General features: G+C 41.8%; 2 protein-coding genes across 8 annotated transcripts in view; both read left to right on the top strand.

Annotated features, from left to right (window-relative positions):
• Positions 1-4,146, top strand: part of KIF27 (kinesin family member 27) — a 76,517-nt gene extending 72,371 nt beyond the window's left edge. For all 4 annotated transcript variants that reach the window (XM_056524049.1, XM_056524022.1, XM_056524039.1 and 1 more), the window contains 2 exons: positions 1,648-1,803; positions 3,543-4,146. In XM_056524049.1, coding sequence (XP_056380024.1) covers positions 1,648-1,803; positions 3,543-4,000 — 614 coding nt within the window. In that variant the 3' untranslated portion in view covers positions 4,001-4,146. The remainder of the gene's footprint in view (positions 1-1,647; positions 1,804-3,542) is intronic.
• A 9,294-nt stretch (positions 4,147-13,440) lies between these two features.
• The window catches only part of GKAP1 (G kinase anchoring protein 1), a 45,276-nt gene continuing 39,376 nt past the window's right edge, over positions 13,441-19,340 (top strand). The window contains exons 1-2 of one of the 4 annotated variants that reach the window (XM_056523999.1): positions 13,441-13,726; positions 16,516-16,672. The gene's annotated coding sequence lies outside the window, so the exon portion shown is untranslated. Of the gene's footprint in view, positions 13,793-16,515; positions 16,673-19,340 lie in introns of all 4 variants that reach the window. The other 3 variants (XM_056524009.1, XM_056523990.1, XM_056523984.1) reach the window with 3 other exon arrangements.

Genomic DNA, 19,340 nt, shown 5'->3' with positions numbered 1-19,340 from the left:
TATACGTTGTCAATAACTAACAGCGAACCTTCGTTTGGCTAGCGGTTATCTCTCCTGACCTCCCCATACACATGAATGTTCGGCACGGCCAAATGTTAAAGGGGTACTCCGCCCCTAGACTTCTTATCTCCTATCCAAAGGATAGGGGATAAGTTGTCTGATCGTAGGGGTCCCGCAGCTTTTAGCTGTTCAGCTGTTTAGAACCCTGGGTGCGGGGGTCGTGACATCATGGTCACGCCCCTTTGTGATGTCACACCACGCCCCCTCAATGCAAGTCTGTGCGAGAGGGCGTGACTGCTGTTACGCTCCCTCCCATAGACTTGCATTGAGGTGGCATGACGTCACTAGGGGGCATGGCTGTGACGTCACGAGCACCCACACCCAGCGTTCGGAACAAAATGTTCCGAACACTGGGGCAGCGGAGTACCCCTTTAATGTGTTCTCTGTGGAAAGGGGAGAGGGTAAGTCGCAGCCACACTGCTCTGACGCTGACTTATCTCTCCCAGAACAAAAAGGTCAGGACCCTTCTCTCCACTGACATCATCTGTCAATGAAGAGTAGAGCCAACATACACCTTGGAGAATGTTGTCGTTGGCTGAACCCCTTCACTGGCAAGAGGTTTGGACGACTGTATGGGAACCATTAGGGTGTCAGTACACATTGTGACTGACCCGCAGATTATTGCTAATCGTTGTGCTTCACCTCACATAAAGCTGTAGTATGCATAGAAAAAGCACAGCAATCGGTGGTAAACCATGTGCGGTCCTGAAGCTTATTCAGAGCATTTACTGACACCCTTAATTGTCTGATTAATAGTTGATGTTTTTTTGGGCTGTGTGTGCTCAGATTACATCACTAGTGTTTCTTGGGCATTGCTGCAGCATGTCAAAGGCAGGTGGTATCTTTCATCTCACTTTGATCTTTGGGTCACAACGATGGTCCTTGGCAGCTTAGTCTGTATTGTCCATATAGCAGAGCTGGAGGTAAGGCTGCTGTCCTTCATCTGTCATCAGCTGAAATTGATATTCTAATACTCCATTTAAGCTGCTGAAAGTAGGAGATAAAGCATAGAGGAGCTAAAAAAAAACAAGAAGGTGTGAGAAGATTAAGAAAGAGAGGGGTGAGATGAGCAACATGTAAATAGACTGCACAAATATTCAACACTTAGAAAATGCTTTGATGAAGTCTTACGTTGAAAATACAAATTACATGAATATCTACCTATTCCAACTGTCAATATAATAATGCGTGTGGCAGCACAACAGTCTACCATGTCTGACATGTGGGATCTGACATGCCAATTCTCTGTACACCTAGGTTATGAACTGCTACTAAAAGTACTTGACAATGGATCTTAAACAAATATTAACATTTGTCTTCTCTGCCTGTGCATGTTTCTGGGATAGTCTGGAACTTCTTCTATTGTTGTCATTACTTGTGGAATTAAACAAATTTCAAGAGACCAAATGTATCTCTTTAGATAAAAGATTTAAAACTAACACAGGTTTTTCCCTTTTTATATGTTCCAGTTTGCCTCAGTATTCTCTTGCATTTTTTTCATGTGGAATCACTTTCACAATAAAGTATTATGTTTACCTATTGATATATATATATATATATTTTTATTCCTGTCTTTTTACATTCTAGATCATGACAGAGGAGCTTCTGCAGGAAATATTAAGACCAGTGAAACAAAAATAGATGACCTTGAAAAGGAGCTTTATTTCTACAAAACAACTAGCCGAGAGTTAAGAAAGAAGCTAAGGGATCTGGTTGGGGAAGCAAATATGACATTTCCTAATAGTAAGTATAGGTTAGAAATGTTTATGATTTATAAGCATACACATGCATTAGTATAGGCTGTTGTACATGTAAAGTAATGTGGTACACTAAAGTATCATGATACTGTATAGCAACATAGTTTGTAAGACTTAAAAAAAAAAGCTATACATCTATCTTCTTTACACGTTGATCCAGAAGAAGGCAAAACAACCAATAAGGTAGAAACCAATTTTCTTCATCTTAGGGAGAAAAATTCCTTCCCGACTCAGAATCCAGTACCTAGTGCCTGTAATATTATATCACTTCAGAAAGGCTTTGAGGCCCATATTAAACTCTTTAGGGAGTTTACTACGACCACTTCCACAAAGTTCCATAGTGTCTATAGGATTCTATGATAAGGATGACACAAACATATAGTTGGTATGCGAGGCTGAATGTTTAAGACTTAATAGAAGGCTTTTATAATTTAATATTAATATTTAAGTTATATAAGATGCAGTATATATGTAATGCTATACAGTATATTTAGCAGGAAAGAGCTTACTCTGTAGGATTTATCAGTAGAATACAGGCACTGTTTACAGCAGCCATTATTTTATACCTGTTATGCTTACACAAGGTAGGAATTGTGTAGGAGTTTCTGCATATTGATCTATTAGTTCATTGAGAGCTTTCCTCATCTGTATGCAATGTATGTTTAGTATGTATGGTAGGAAAGCGCCAGACCTACACTTTAAATGTGTCCATAGAGTTCCATTATCCCAATCTAAATCAAATAGTGTCTTTTAAACCTCTGTCTGGCTGCTATACATAAGTATCTCATTCCCAACCCATGACGAACATGTACGTGATGGGTCAGGTGAGGGGAATATGGCTTGGGCCAGCATCATAACTGGCAGATGCCCAATGTTATCAGCAACTGACTTCTGCCAGTAATGACGGACATCAATAGTGATGCCGGTGATCCCTGGGGTCTAGAGGACCCATCAGCACCTCCGCAATGTAATCGCTGACAGCCGATGGGTTGCTGTGGAAGAAAGGTGCTCGTGGATCTGTGATTGTTTAAGGCTCTTAGCAATTGAGCTCCGATAACATACAGTAGATCAATGTAATTGATAAATGTTAAAATAAAAAAAAATGTTTTTAAAAATAAGTTTTAAATAAAACACTGAAAAAAATATAAACATATTTGGTATTACCGTGCGTAATTGTCCAAATTTTTCAGTTTTAACATTCCTAATCCTGCACGGTCAATGATGTACACGCAAAAAAAAATTCCAGTGCCAAAATAGCAGATTTTTGGTCACATCACATCCTAGAAAACATGTAATAAAAAGTTATATATACGCAAAAGTGTTACCGTTAAAAACTGCAGCTCAGGGAGCAAAGAATAAACCCTAACACAGCTCTATAGGTGGAAAAATAAAGCTAGAAAAGTCAGAACATGGCAATGAACAGATTTATTTCTTTTTTTTTCTTTCATGTTTTATGGTTTTTTTTTGTAACCATAAAACGAAGCTACATTATCCAAGTTTGGTATCATTGGAATCATTATGACCCATAGAATAAAGTTAGCATATTAGTTTTACCGAATTGTGAACGCAAAAAAAATTATTGCCCCACAAAATTGCTTATTTCCATATTTTTTTCAATTTTGCCTTGCCTATTGACATATTTCCTTGATTATAGCGAGAAGGAGTTAAAGAAATTGTAGTTTCCAAGTAACCAATTTATATGTGTTTTATTTTCTTTCCATTTAGGTGGCTCTGGAGATGCTCCACAGAACCAGGATGAATTCGGACCAGTTACATCTAAAGAGCAGAAATGGGCATCAAAAATAGAAAATGGCAAACCCAACAGAAAGTCAAAAGACACCCCAAACTCCAGATTCCAGCAGAACACTCATAGAATTGTTGGGGATAGTTTAGGAGCTGAAGGTCAGGTGTCTGAACCCAGCAGACAAATCAGAAGGCACTTTTCTAGTGGAGACAACACAGAAGATACTGAAGAATCTTTAAGACCTCAAAGCGAATCAGTGTCCCAGATAACAAAGTCAGAAGCTAGTAACGGACCACTTGTGGTCAATCCTGTGAAACTATCCCGCCGAGAGGTGCGGCAGATCTCTGTGCCAGGGCTTTCAACACGACGTTCTAGTGTTGGATCCATCCTTGCTGACTCCATTGAAGTAGCACGGAAATCATCAGACTACAAATTTTAAAAAAGAAAGTGTTTGGCGTATTTCTATAAAGTAGCACTTATTAGACTGTGAACATGTACAAACTCAGAACCGATTTACAACACACCAGCACTCTAGATAAGACTACCTGCACCCCTGTATATTATAAATTATACTGTGACAAATCATTATGACATTCCTTTATATTTATTATATGGTCTAAGTAAAAACTATCCAGAGTGGCATCTGCTATATTTATTACCCATAGTGATGTCTTTTTATAGGCTAGTGGGACTGAAATACAAATAAGGAAAATCAGTGGAGGTCCTCTCAACTAGTCGGGGTGTATAAATGCTGAAAAGAAGGCCTCTTTCACTGGAAGACTGATCAGGGTACAGACACACATAGCAGTCACAGTGTGGTTGACAACTGCCCTGTATAAAGTTTTACCAAAGAATAGCACTGTTTTTTTAAGAAAACCTGTCAAGAAAACCTGCTGCCTGAAACACGAGTCATGGGGGTAGTTCCCACCAACCTTCATTACTAAATCTCTACCTGTTTGGGTGTAGTGAAAGATCTGTCTATCAAGTAGGGTGAAGCTACAGGGGACCATCCTAATGACTCGTGGTTCAGGCAGCATGAAAGTAATGAATAGATCCCTTTCTGCACAGCGTTGTAGGTAAAACTGCCGTTTACTACCAGGTTTATCTCTGTATGCTGTGGCAGCTTAGGGTTTCTATACTCTTGGACAAGCCATTTTTAATCTATTCATTGGCGAAAAGGTTTTAGAAATACAACACATGAGAAAGTCACCATGCAAACTAGTATGAAATATTAGGTTTTTTTTTCTCTCTTCTGAACTTAGTACTTTCCTTCACTTGTAGAATAAAAACCATGCTGAATCAATAAGGAGGGAATAAAGAAAAAAAGTGGGGATATTTTCCCAGGATACAGGATTGGCTGAGCAGGCATTTCCTTATTTCAAGGCAGAAAGTTTTGATGACTGGGGCGCCAGGCACTGTTGAGTGCTTCTAAAAAAAAATGTTTTTAAAAGGGGTATTCCAGGGGAAAACTTTTTCTTTTTATCAACTGGCTCCAGAAAGTTAAACAAATTTGTAAATTACTTCTATTTAAAAATCGTAATCCTTTCTATAATTATCAGCTGCTGAAGTTGAGTTGTTTTCTGTCTAGCAACAGTGCTCTCTGCTGACATCTCTGCTTGTCTCAGGAACATCTCTGCTTGTCTCGAGTAGAAGAGGTTTGCTATGGGGCTTCTAAATTGGGCAGTTCCTGAGACACGTGTCATCAGAGAGCACTTAGACAGAAAAGAACAACTTCAGAAGCTCAAAAGTACTGAAAGGATGAAGATTTTTTTAATAGAAGTAATTTATAAATCTGTTTAACTTTCCGGAGCCAGTTGAGATATATATATATATATATATATATATATATATATATATATATATATATATAAGTTTTTCTCCTGGATAACCCCTTTAAGCCAAAGCTGGAAAAGGATTGAAAAAGAATGGAAAATATGGGAAAGGACTTAAATTGGGTTTTTCAGGCATTTTTTTTGTTCTGTGCAGCGCTTCCCAGTTTGGGGGTGTGACGACATAGACCCACTCAGCCAATAGTGGCTAAGGCGGGACACAGCTGTGGCCACTGATGGAAAAGCAGAGCAAGGGCGAAGATACCCAGAGGAAATTGCTCAGGTGTCTCCAGCTTTTCCAAAGACAATTCATGGTGACCCCATTATAGAGGTTTTGGGGAAACCCCACCGATCAGCCACTGTGGATAGGGAATATGTTTTTAAGTGCTGAAATACCCCTTTAAAGTTCTTATTCTTGCTCAATCAACTTATGACTTTATTAAAAAAGAAAAAAAAAAACTGCAGCAAATACTGCTTGTGTGATCCCAGCCTTTCACACACTTATTTTTGCATGTACAAAAATTTTATAGATTTCAATCACTTCTCATTGGGGGAGATTTATCAAAACCTGTCCAGAGGAAAAGTTGCCCATAGGAACCAATCAGATCGCTTCTTTCATTTTTTTTAAAAGGCCTCTGAAAAAAGAAAGAAGCAATCTGATTGGTTGCTATGGGCAACTCAGCAACTTTTCCTCTAGACAGGTTTTGATAAATCTTCCCCATTACTGCCTTTTTTCAATTCAGTTCATGTAACGTTTACAAGTTCTATAGAGATGGGAAAAATGCCATTCCCAGAGCACCGAAAAACAGATGGAGGGAAAAATTATATGTGAACAAGGCCTTAAAAAAATGAGTTCAGATGCATTTCAACTTTCAGATACTTTTGAACCCACTTCTGGCTTTGGCTCAAAAATGGCATTGCCAGATTTTCATTCCGGTTTTTGACCCAAGCCAAGAAATTGAAGGAGAAGTCAAAGTCCTTCTATAGTTCTAATACTTTGGAATCCACTTCTGGCTTTGGAACAGAAAACTGAGTGAAAAACTTTCAGAAATCGATGTTAGGCTGGGTTCCCACTACGTTTTCTCCCATACGGGAGTGCATACGGCAGGGGAGAGCTAAAACCTTGCGCTCCCGTATGCCTTCATATGCGCTCCCGTATGTAATTCATTTCAATGAGCCAACCGCAGTGAAACGTTCGGTCCGGTCGGCTCATTTTTGCGCCGTATGCGCTTTTACAGCCGGACCTAAAACTGTGGTTGACCACGGTTTTAGGTGCGGGGAAAAAGCGCATACAGCACAAAAATTAGCAGACCGGACCGAACGTTTCACTCCGGCTGGCTCATTGAAATGAATTACATACGGGAGCGCATATGAAGGCATAAGGGAGCGCGAGGTTTTAGCTCCCCCCTGCCGTATGCACTCCCGTATGGGAGAAAACGTAGTGGGATCCCAGCCTTACCCAGTTGCGTTTATATCCCTTTGCAAGGATCAGATAAAAAGGAGATACAAAGATCCATATAAAATGGCTGATCACCCCTAAACGCTGGAGTACTGCAATGTGGATAAAGCTGTTAGCCCAGTGCCTCATGAGCTGGAGATCCAATCCCGGGATGTAGATAAAAGAAGAAGACCTCTTGATCAGGGGCTGTTTGTCTCCCTCTAGCCCCAAGTGCACAGTGACATCTGGCCTGGATCTCATAGAGAACACCCTATTACCCTGTGCTGATCTTCCTCCCCCATGAATTCTCTCTTGGGAGCAGAGAGATTTCACTTCATATTACCTGTCTGATGACTGGGCAGCCGTGGCCACAGGTGATGTGAAGTGATATCTCCCTTCTCGCTAGAGAAATTTCCAAGGGTAGGAGGATCAGCATTTACTATAAATATCCAGGCCGGACGTCACAGTGCACTCTTGGCTTGGGAATGCCCTGTGTGCACTAAGCTACTTTACGAGCATAAGAAAACTGGGAATATTAGAGGAACGGAGATGTGCATTGGAAAACGGTAAACACCACTGTCCTCCGTGTCACCTGCACTAAAAGCCTAGTTTACTGTCAGAGGGTACTATTACTGTATAAAGTATAAAAGGTGCCACTATAAGGCTAGGGCTACACAGTGACTGTGACAATGACACAGGTTGCGTGGCCAAAGATCACCCTGTCTCTCCCTGAATCATGCTGCTTTTCAGATAATGTATGTGAATGGGGTTACTGCGAACAGAAATACATTCAAGATAGATTTATGACATTTGTCAGGTCACAATCTCAGCCATTTGTAGTTTGCAATGCAACCCCATGCACTCAGATTAGCTCAGATGCATTACGATTCAGGGAGCTGGATGCAGCAATTCTTAGGCTAGATAAGGCCTCGTTCACATTGCCATCAGATTCCGCTATTTGGAGTTCTGTCGGCAATCCGTCCGGAAGGACGGGAGTACGGGCGTTTAGCCGAGAAAAAAAATAGTGCAAACACTGGGGGAGATTTTCAAAGAATTTTGTGCCCCAAAAAAATCTATTTTGCGCCAAAATTTAGCAAAAAGGATCGACCACATTTTCAAAGAGCTTTGTGCCACGGTTTGCACTGTTCATGTCAGTTTTATAAAAGTGGGCGTGTCCACGTATATTGTCTGCTTTACATAGTTACATAGTTAGTATGGTTGAAAAAAGACATACGTCCATCAAGTCCAACCAGGGAAGAATGATATTTTCAAAGGAGTGAGAGTCCAGTTTACATCAAAAATTTCACACCAATAGTTGTAGTTTTATTGTTTTGGCTTTTTTTATTTTTTTATTTTTGGTAAAAGGTGTTATTTAAGTAATTATTATAAAAAGAAATAATTATTATTAAAAAATGTTATAAAAAAATATATATATATATAAATTTATATAATTATTTTTTTTCTTGGTCACTGCACCTGCACTCACATTTAAGCTCAGAACTGTTTTATTTATACAGTTATCCGCCAGAATTTTCTGGGATGTAAAATTTGGAGCAAAAATCATCGATTTTGGTGCCAAACTCTGCAATTTTGGCACAAAAATATTCAATATGGCTGCAAAAAAAAAATTGTGGTGCAAAGAAAAAAAACAAGTGGCGCGAAAATGAATTTTCACGTATTTTCATATTTTCAAAGCAGCACAAGAGACCTTTGAAAATGTGAGGAGAAAAAAAAAAGGTGTGAATAATATCGCTGGAACAGAAATTACAGCAGTTTTTGAGAATCTCCCCCACTGTTTTTTCTCAGCTAAATTCCTGTAAAATTAACCAATCACCAATGGACCCCATGCAAGTGAATGGGGTTCGTCAGGACCTGATAGTAGCCGTTTGCATCTGACCCGTTTTAGGGTCTGATCGGCTCAGTGGATCCAGTAGGAAGAAGTCGAAAAGGTAGATTTATCAAAACCTGTGCAAAGGAAAAGTTGACCAGTTGCCCATAGCAACCAATCAGATCCCTTCTTTCAATTTTCACAGGCCTATTTAGAAATGAAAGAAGGAATCTGGTTGCTATGGGCAACTGGTCAACTTTTCTTTGCACAGGTTTTGATAAATCTCCCCCATAGTCCTTTTTTATATTTTCCATTCCTTTTGAATACACTTCTGGCTTTGGCTCAAAAACTGTAGTGGTAGTTACAAAATGTTACAAAATGGCGTTTTTTTTTCGATTTTGTCGCACAATGATTTTTTTTTCCGTTTCGCCGTGCATTTTTGGGTAAAATGACTAATGTCACTGCAAAGTAGAATTGGCGACGCAAAAAATAAGCCATAATATGGATTTTTAGGTGGAAAATTGAAAGGGTTATGATTTTTTAAAGGTAAGGAGGAAAAAAACGAAAGTGCAAAAACGGAAAAACCCTGAGTCCTTAAGGGGTTAACTGCATTACTAATGGACATCACTTTTAATGTTGCCCAGAGCCACATTTTGTCTAAAACAATCCCTGCCCTTTCCTTCTTTTGGGGAAAGGGTAGAATTGATCAAAATCTGTGCAGAGGAAAAGTTGACCGGTTGCCCATAGCAACCAATGAGATTGTTTCTTTTATTTTTATGGGCAACAGATCAACTTTTCCTCTGCACTGGTTTTAACTCCTTAAGGACGCAGGGTGTACCTGTACTTCCTGCTCCCACGATATAACGCGGGGTCACGCGGTGACACCGTGTCATATCGGCTTACGGTAGCCGGGACCCAGGGCTAATACTGGACATCACCGATCTCAAAGTTGATCGCTGCATCTAAAGTCACGCCCCCTCCCATAGGCTTGCATTCAGGGGGCGGAGCGTGATGTCACACGGGGGCGGGGCCATGACGTCACAATGCTCCGGCCCCCGTGATCGCCAGTAATCAGACCCGGAGCGAACATGCTTCGGAGACTGATTCTAATGGGGTGCTGCGTGCAAGATAATGGGGGTCCCCAGCGGCGGGACCCCCGCGATCAGGCATCTTATCCCCTATCCTTTGGATAAGGGATAAGATGTCTTAGCGCTGGCGTACCCCTTTAACCCCTTAACGACCAAGGACGTATATCTACGTCCTTGGCCGGCTCCCACGATATAACGCGGGGTCACGCGGTGACCCCGCGTCATATCGGGTCGGTCCCGGCATGTATCTGAGGCCGGGACCCGAGGCTAATAGCGCGCGGCAGCGAACGCGGTGCCGTGCACTATTAACCCTTTAGACACGGCGTTCAGAGTTGAACGCCGCGTTTAAACCGAAAGTAAAACCTTCCCGGCTGCTCAGCGGGGCTGATCGGGACCACCGCAGTGAAAATGCGGTGTCCCAATCAGCTGGGACACGAGCGGAGGTCCTCTTACCTGCCTCCGGCGTGTCCCCTCGGCGATTGATTGCTCCAAGCCTGAGATTCAGGCTTGAGCAATCGACCGCCGATAACCCTGATCACTGCAAAGCTAGGGCTTTGCAGTGAACAAGGTATAAGATCAGTGTGTGCAGTGTTATAGGTCCCTATGGCACCTATAACACTGCAGAAAAAAGTGTAAAAAAAAGTTAATAAATGTGATTTAACCCTTTCCTTAATAAAAGTTCAAATCACCCCTCTTTTCCCATAAAAAAAAACACCATGTAAATAAAAATAAATATAAACATATGTGATATCGCTGCATGCGTAAATGTCTGAACTATAAAAATATATCATTATTTAAACCGCACGATCAATGGCGTACGCGCAAAAAAATTCCAAACTCCAAAATAACGTATTTTTGATCGCTTTTTATATCATGAAAAAATGACTAAAAAGCGATCAAAAAGTCCGATCAATACAAAATTGGTACCGCTAAAAACTTCAGATCACGGTGCAAAAAATGAGCCCTCATACCACCCCGTACGCGGAAAAATAAAAAAGTTATAGGGGTCAGAAGATGACAATTTTAAATGTATAAATTTTTCTGCATGTAGTTATGATTTTTTCCAGAAGTACAACAAAATCAAACCTATATAAGTAGGGTATCATTTTAACCGTATGGACAGAATAAAGATAAGGTGTCATTTTTACCGAAAAATGTACTGCGTAGAAACGGAAGCCCCCAAAAGTTACAAAATGGCGTTTTTTCCTTAATTTCATTGCACAATGATTTTTTTTCCGTTTCGCCATAGATTTTTGGGTAAAATGACTAATGTCACTGCAAAGTAGAATTGGTGGCGGAAAAAATAAGCCATAATATGGATTTTTAGGTGCAAAATTGAAAGGGTTATGATTTTTAAAAGGTGAGGAGGAAAAAATTAAAGTGCAAAAACGGAAAAAACCCGTGGTCCTTAAGGGGTTAATTAAACCGCACAGTCAATGGCCAATATAGAGTATTTTTGGTCACTTTTTATACTATATAAAAAGTGATCAAAAAGTCCAATCAAAACAAAAATGGTACCGATTAAAAACTTCAGGCGCAAAAAATTAGCCCTTATATATCTCCGTATGTGGAAAAGTAAAAAAAGTTATAGGGGTCAGAAGAGGACATTTTTCAACTTAAAAATTTTCCTGCATGTAGTTATGATTTTTTCCAAAAGTACGAAAAAATCAAACATATATAAGTAGGGTATCATTTTAATTGTATGGACCTACAGAATAAAGATAAGGTGTCATTTTTTTACCAAAAAATGTACTGCTCAGAAACGGAAACCCCCTAAAGTTACAAAATGGCGGATTTTCTTCAATTTTGTCGCGCATTATTATTTTTTTCGTTTCGCCGTAGATTTTTGGGTAAAATGACTGATGTCATTACAAAGTAGAATTGGTGGTGCAAAAAATAAGCCATCATATGGAATTTTAGGTGGAAAATTGAAAGGGTTATAATTTTTAACCCCTTCCTGCTATAGGACGTATGCATACATCCCAGCGATCTCCGGCACTGCCGCGGGCAGCGCAGAAGATCGGTGGCGGGACACAGCCAGAGTCCCGCCTCAGCTGCCGGAGACAAGATCGCGCCGGTCCCTGCAGCATTAACCCCATAGATGCTGTGATCAATCCAGATCGCGGGTCGCCGTTGGTTGCTATGGCAGCAGGAGGTCAGATCATGACCTCCTGTCTGCCTGCTACAGAAGCCTGTGAGATCCAGCCAGAGTCTGTGCTGTGTGCAGCTGATCGGGTCACACTGTACTGCAGTACAAATGTATTGCAGTATAGTATAACCTGTAAAAAGTGTAAAAAAATAAAATAAAAAGTTCTTCAAAAAAAGTATAAAGTGTAAAAAAAAAATGCCTATTTCCCAATAAAAGCCCTGTATTATCACCAAAAAAGATCAAAAACACAAATCATATAAATAATAGGTATTGACACGTCTGTAATGACGTGTACTATAAAACTATAACGCAAATGATCCCGCACAGTGAACGCCATAAAAAAAAACATCCAAAAAAAAAACAAAAGTCGCCAAGTTTGGTACAAATAGTGGAATAAAAAAGATCAAAAGGTAGCATGTAGCACAAAAATGATACCAATAAAAAGTACAGCTCATCCCGCAAAAATAAGCCCTCACTCAATGGCGTTGGACGAAAAATAAAAAGTTACGGCTGTTAGAACATGAATGGCAGAAAAAGAATTTTGCTCAGAAAAGTTAAAAGAACATAGAAAGCCATATAAAATGGGTATCGTCATAATCGTGCTGACCCACAGAATAAATATAACATCACTTTTACTGCACAGTGTACACCATAAAAATTTTTAATAAAATGCCACATGGAGTTTTTCACAAAAAAATGCTGCATGTGTCAACAAAAATGCACCACTTATATAAAGTACATTGAGGGGGTTAAAGTACATTATCAATGTTTCTTATGTATTCTTTTTTTTAGTAATTTTTTCCTTACTTTTTTTTTTTTGCTTATGTGTGACTTATTTATCAACTGGTTTCAGCCTGTTGATAATTTTCTTTCACGTAAGCAATTTTTCCTTTTTTACTTTGGTAGTAGCTTTTTCTGCTCCATGTTTGAGCTGGAGTAAATTTAGTCAATTTTTAACCCTGTTGCGACTTTTTTTTGCGCAGTTACGACTGTCGCAGTTAATAAATACCTGACTACCCGGAGTCCATTTTAAAATTATTACTACGTAGTTTATTTTTGGAAAACTTGCTTTTCTCGCTTTCCAGTCAAAATGTTGCACGAAAAAATCGCGTAGTCGCAGTTGCGACAATTTGGGACAATTATAGTAAAGAAAACCTGACTAAACCCGTTGATAAATGTCCATAAATATATCACAACAAAACAATCTGAAAATCGCTCTGCTCAGAAAAAGCGTTCTAAAGTTATTACCATTTAAAGAGATGCATGTCATATAAAAAATAAAAAAATAAAAAAATAAAAAAAGCCTGGTCATTGAGGGGTTAAAAGGTGAGAGGGAAAAAACGAAAATGCAAAACTGAAAAACGCTGAGCCCTTGAAGTGTTAATAAGTCTCTCCCCAGAGCCCTGAACAGGAACGTTGCTATTTAGTAGCCACGCCTACATTTAGCCACGCCCACATGAAGCCTTTGTCATAGACGCACGTGATATATAAACACTAGAACAGCAGTGGTATGGCGGTTCCTATAGCTGTCTTGTATATTGTACCGCGCCTCCTTATAACCCGGTTCACTACAGTCTGTGCTCCCCTATCGCTCTATTATAGTAATTCCCTGCTGCTGCTGCTGCTGCTGCTGCTGCTGCTGCGTCTTCTGGGATCGAGTGGGTGGAGCTTACAGATCGCGTTCGGCATTTTGTCCTGAGCAGGCTTCCGTAGAGCGAGTGCAGCTGCTAGAAGCAGGTGCCTTAGTTACCTAGCTGGGTGTTTCTATATCGCAAGTACCGGCGCTGACGTCAGAGCGGAGCGGGACCCCCAAGAGGACTGTGTACAGTGCGGGTGAGGACAGGCACCGGGGATGCCGCAGTGTGCGTAGCTCCGGCCGAGGAGGACACATGGTCTCCAGTATGTGTGCGGCCTGTGCTCCCCTCATGGGACACCTAATTCTGAATCCCACAGACAGCAGCGCCCTAGAGGGTGTGGGCAGGAGCTGGCAGTGGAGGTGTACGCCGGGGGGGTTAACAAATCACTGCTCTCCTATGGGAAACCCTGCTGGAGGCAGCTGATAGCTATACTGGGTATCTCCTCATAGAACTCCCCCTCTCCTTATACACAGATTGACCGCTCAGTCTACTAGAAAAGCTGGGCTATGCCAAGGTTATAACAGGGAATAAGTATCTGATCTATGCTTAAGATGGAGGATGTAAAAGGGTGAATGGAGTTGTGCTGTAGCTTGCTGTGCCTCCATTCACTCCAGAGACAAGGGACCCCCCTTCATGTGACTGGGGGAGGGTGATAAAGATAGAAAACTGCTATACGCTATGAAGCAGTGTTTCCAAACTAGAGTGCCTCCAGCTGTTGCAAAACTACAACTCCCAGCATGCCCGGACAGCCAAAGGCTGTCCGGGCATGCTGGGAGTTGTAGTTTTGCAACAGCTGGAGGCACCCTGGTTTGAAAACACTGCATGAGGCTTCATTCACAACTCTTTTTTGCAATATAGTTCCCATATCAGGTTTTTGATGAAAAACGGATTCCTCAAAACCGGACTAAATTGTATCAAAACTTGTGTACAAATTTTAACCCAAATACGGTTTGAAAAATGTCTGGTTGCATCTTCATTTTTATTTTTTTTAGAAAAAAACGTATACGTTTTTTACTTTTCACTCAATTATGAATAGTTTCACTTGTTTGATTGAAATTCCATGAAAAAATACTGTGCAAAGTCAAAGTGCAAACCGGATGGAACCGTACGCATTGACTCCCAAGTTTTTTTTTTTAAAGTATACTGTTTTTCACCCAGACCAAAAGCCGTGGTAGGCTACGGTTTTGGGTACGGGGTAAAAAACTGACAAAACCGTACCGGATGCAAAACAGACACAACCGGATGCATCTTTTGGCATATGGTTTTCAATGGAGAGTCAACGCATACGGTTTTCAGTACGGTTTTCAGTACGGTTCTGTAAGGTTTTCAAATTGAAAACATATATGGGAACTGTATTGCAACAACCGGGTATAAATGCACCCTTAGAGAATGCATGGGGGCAAGGGACCCCTGTGATTGTGGTCAGTGGAGGTCTCATTGGTCAGACCCCACTGATCAGATAAAGTATTGTCTTAATACAAGTTATAACTTTGGGATACCCCTTTTATGACTCTTGATCAGCTTATTATGTGGCTCAGGAGAGAAGGTGAAGACTGATAACGCCTGTGACAGGATCACCTTTCTGCCAGACTACACAGATTGCAGAAGACGTGAAACACAAAACAAAAAAACAAAACAAAAAAAACTTTTTATAACACCTTTTTATTTTTGCACCATAACAAGAATTTGGACACCTCATTTTACCAGAAAATGTACGGCAAACCCAAAACATTTTTAGTGAGGAAAATTACATGAAATCCACAATTTAGCAAATTTTGGATGGTTTTGTTTTCACGCTGTACACTTTACAGTAACATTGACATGTTTTCTCCTGTGGGTCGATACGATTAAAATATACGTACTTTCCGATTATTGTACTGCTTTTAAAAAATATCAAAACTTTTTTACAAAATCGGTTTAAAATCTCCCTATTTTGACCACCTAAAACTTTTTAATTTTTCCGTATGCAGTGCTGTATGAGGACTCATTTTTTAGCACCATGACCTGTAGTTTTTTTTAGTTTTTTGCTTTTTTTCTTTAAGTACCACTTTTGTGTATATGTGACTTTGGACCTCCGGCCACCCTCTTAGCTGATCTGATCCCAGTGGATGTGCAGCAGGCATTCAGATCAGCGATTTCAAGTGCTGCGCTGCCGCAGATACCCTGATCTGTATTGATCACGGCATCTGAGGGGTTAAAGGGGTTCTCCGGTGCTTACATTTTATCCCCTATCCAAAGGATAGGGGATAAGATGCCTGATTGCGGGAGTCCCGCCGCTGGAGACCCCCGGGATCATGCACACTGCACCCCGTTTGTAATCAGTCCCCGGAGCGTGTTCGCTCCAGGTCTGATTACGGGCGACCACCGGGCCGGCGGCGTGTCACGTCACGCCTCCGCCCCCGTGTGATGTCACGCTCCGCCCCTCAATGCAAGCCTACGGGAGGGGGCGGGATAGCTGTCACGCCCCCTCCCGTAGGCTTGCATTGAGGGGCGGAGCGTAACGTCACATGCCGCCGGCCGGGTGGTCGCCCCTAATCAGACCCAGAGCGAACACGCTCCGGGGACTGACTACAAGCGGGGTGCCGCATGCATGATCCCGGGCGTCCCCAGCTGCGGGACTCCTGCAATCAGGCATCTTATCCCCTATCCTTTGGATAGGGGATAAGATGTGTAAGCACCGGAGAACCCCTTTAATGGCGGTCATCAGCGCGATCGCTGATTCCTGCCTTTACCAGTGGTACCTGCTGTGTGTGACTCGAGCACCACTCCGATGCTCGTGGTCATGTACAGGATGTAAATTTACATCCTGGTGCGCAAAGTACTGCCGCACCAGGATGTACACTTACGGCCATGGTCGTTAAGGGGTTACGCATTTTTGTATTCTTGCATTGTACTTAAATAGGTTATCCAGTTATATTTATTTCCCTATTGTCCCCAGGCTACCTAATAAAATAAAAAAACTTCCCTTCCTCTGTTCCCTTGTAGCCTCCGGTATCAGGGTGCCCCATCTCCCACCGGTCTCCACTGACTGTCTGCTTCCTGGAGCTGTAGATGTGATGTCACAGCGCCGCTCTGCCAATCACTGGCCACGCCTCAGATAGTGATTGGCAAGCAGGACTGACAGTTTTGCTGGATGCAGAAGGTACACTCTTTACCCTCTTGATGCTGTGGTGGGTTAAAAAGTACCTGTCCAAAATAAGCTGTTGCAAACTAACTCAGGCTATGTTCCCTGACTACTCCTAACACCCCTCCAGCCCTTAAAAAATAAAAATTTCAGAGCTCTCCAATCTGTGTATCATACCTTTCTTACTCACATAGTACAATTTCCCCGCAGGAGAAAGTAGGCGTTTCCCAGCAGACATGACATCACTGAAGCCTGCTGGGGGACCACTTCAGCCCGCACATGGTTTCAGTTCTGTTATGAATAGAAGACCTCAGGCTTTGTGCATCTTTCAGTCTGCTATTGTTATGGATAATAGATATAAAATGAAGATAATTCTTCTAAAATGGCGGTTGCATCCGGTATCACACCCTGTGTGACCATCCCCTTTTGGCACAGAGAGAATAAGATGCAATGCTTAAGTAAAGTAGTCTGCTAACCAATTAGAATGCTTACACAATGCACCACACCCTACTGAAGGATATATCTATTGTGTACACAATACAATAAACCAGGGACCAAATGAAAGTCAGCCTGTTTTCTCCTTGCATGTATTATCTAATTTGTCTCAGGACATCAACCTAGAGCGGTCCCTTGGAACACATCCAAAACACTATCAGTGAGGCTCTCCTGCAGGTTTCAGTCTGTGCAGCTTTCTGTGAGATTCTGTAGAGCTTTCACTTTCAGTGCATGGAGAAACACTTCCTGAGTTCGGACTCCTGCCAGGCCAGGAGGAGACCGAACTCACTGTATTAATTGTGGCAGGGAACAGAACATCACCACCTAGTGGCCATTTTTGTTCTATTACATTTTAAACATATTTATGTTGATGATAATTTTAAAAGCAAGTGAATGGGAAAGTGTCTGCTAATTACACAAGAAACACTATGAAAAGTTTTATTTGGTGACAGGTACTCTTTAAAGTATTTGTAATATTATAACACACAAGTCAAAGGAAAAATGTCAGCAGACAAACCCTTTAAAGGGGTACTCCAGTTGAGTGCCAGAAAGTTAAACAGATTTGTAAATTACTTCTGTTAAAAATCTTAATGCTTCCTGTACTTATTAGCTGCTGAATACTACAGAGGAAATTCTTTTATTTTTGGAACACAGAGCTCTCTGCTGACATCACGAGCACAGTGCTCTCTGCTGACATCTCTGTCCATTTTAAGAACTGTCCAGAGTAGGAGAAAATCCCCATAGAAAACATATGATGCTCTGGACAGTTCCTAAAACGGACAGAGATGTCAGCAGAGAGCACTGTGCTCATGATGTCAGCAGAGAGCTCTGTGTTCCAAAAAGAAAAGCATTTCCTCTGTAGTATTCAGTAGGGATCCACCGATTATCAGTATGGCCGCTATTATCGGCCGATAATCACGATTTTGGGCATTATCGGTATCGGCAATTACCTTGCCGATAAGCCGATAATGCCCCGCACCGCGACCGCCACCTCCCCGAACTGCAGCACCGCACCCACCGCGTCGCACCCCCCCACCGTAGTGCTGGGCGGTATAGCGGTATGGATTTTTGCCCATACCGCTATACCGGTCGGGCCCCTCCCCCACCCTCCGAGTCAATAAAAAAATTAAACTTACCCGTAATGGGGGTGGTCTGGGCCATCCATCGTTCCTGTAGTGTCCGGGGGCATTCCGGGTGAACCGGTCCGGGCTGTCCTTCTTCTCCGGGGGTCATCTTCTCCACTCCGGGCAGGCTCCGGCCTAGTACACTGCATAGACGCCGCTACGCCGTGACGTCAGGTGCGTCGCTGTGCACGGGCGTCACTGCGCAGCGGCGTCTATGCAGCGTACTAGGCCCGAGCCTGCCTGGAGTGGAGAAGATGACCGCTGGAGAAGGACAGCCCGGACCGGTTCACCCAGAACGCCCCCGGACACTACAGGAACGATGGATGGCCCGGACCACCCTGACAGGTAGGGGAGAGAAGCGGGTGGCGGCAGCGGCCTATGGCCCCGCAAAAGCTGCTGCAGATCATTGATTTAAAGCTCCCGCTTTAAATCAATGATCTGCAGCGGTGTCCCGGGGGGTTAAATAGCCAATAACTTATACCGGAATATCGGTATAAGTTATCGGCTATCGGCCCTAACCTACACCGATTATCGGTATCGGCCCTAAAAAAACGATTTCGGTCGATCCCTAGTATTCTGCAGCTAAGAAGTACTAGAAGGATTAAGATTTTTTAACCCCTTAAGGACTCAGCCCATTTTGGCCTTAAGGACTAGTATGAGGGCTTGTTTTTTGCGCGACCAGTTGTCCTTTGTAATGACATCACTCATTATATCATAAAATGTATGGCGCAACCAAAAAACACTATTTTTGTGGGGAAATTAAAACGAAAAACGCAATTTTGCTAATTTTGGAAGGTTTTCGTTTTCACGCCGTACAATTTATGGTAAAAATGACATATGTTCTTTATTCTGAGGGTCAATACAATTAAAATGATACCCATTATTACATACTTTTATATTATTGTTGCGCTTAAAAAAAATCACAAACTTTTTAACCAAATTAGTACGTTTATAATCCCTTTATTTTGATGACCTCTAACTTTTTTATTTTTCCGTATAAGCAGCGGTATGGGGGCTCATTTTTTGCGCCATGATCTGTACTTTTTTTGATACCACATTTGCATATA

Source organism: Hyla sarda, chromosome 1 (assembly GCF_029499605.1).
Source record: "Hyla sarda isolate aHylSar1 chromosome 1, aHylSar1.hap1, whole genome shotgun sequence".
Lineage (NCBI taxonomy): Eukaryota > Metazoa > Chordata > Amphibia > Anura > Hylidae > Hyla > Hyla sarda.
The sequence above is the reverse complement of the archived record's forward strand: the minus strand, read 5'-3'. Positions and strand labels throughout refer to the sequence as shown.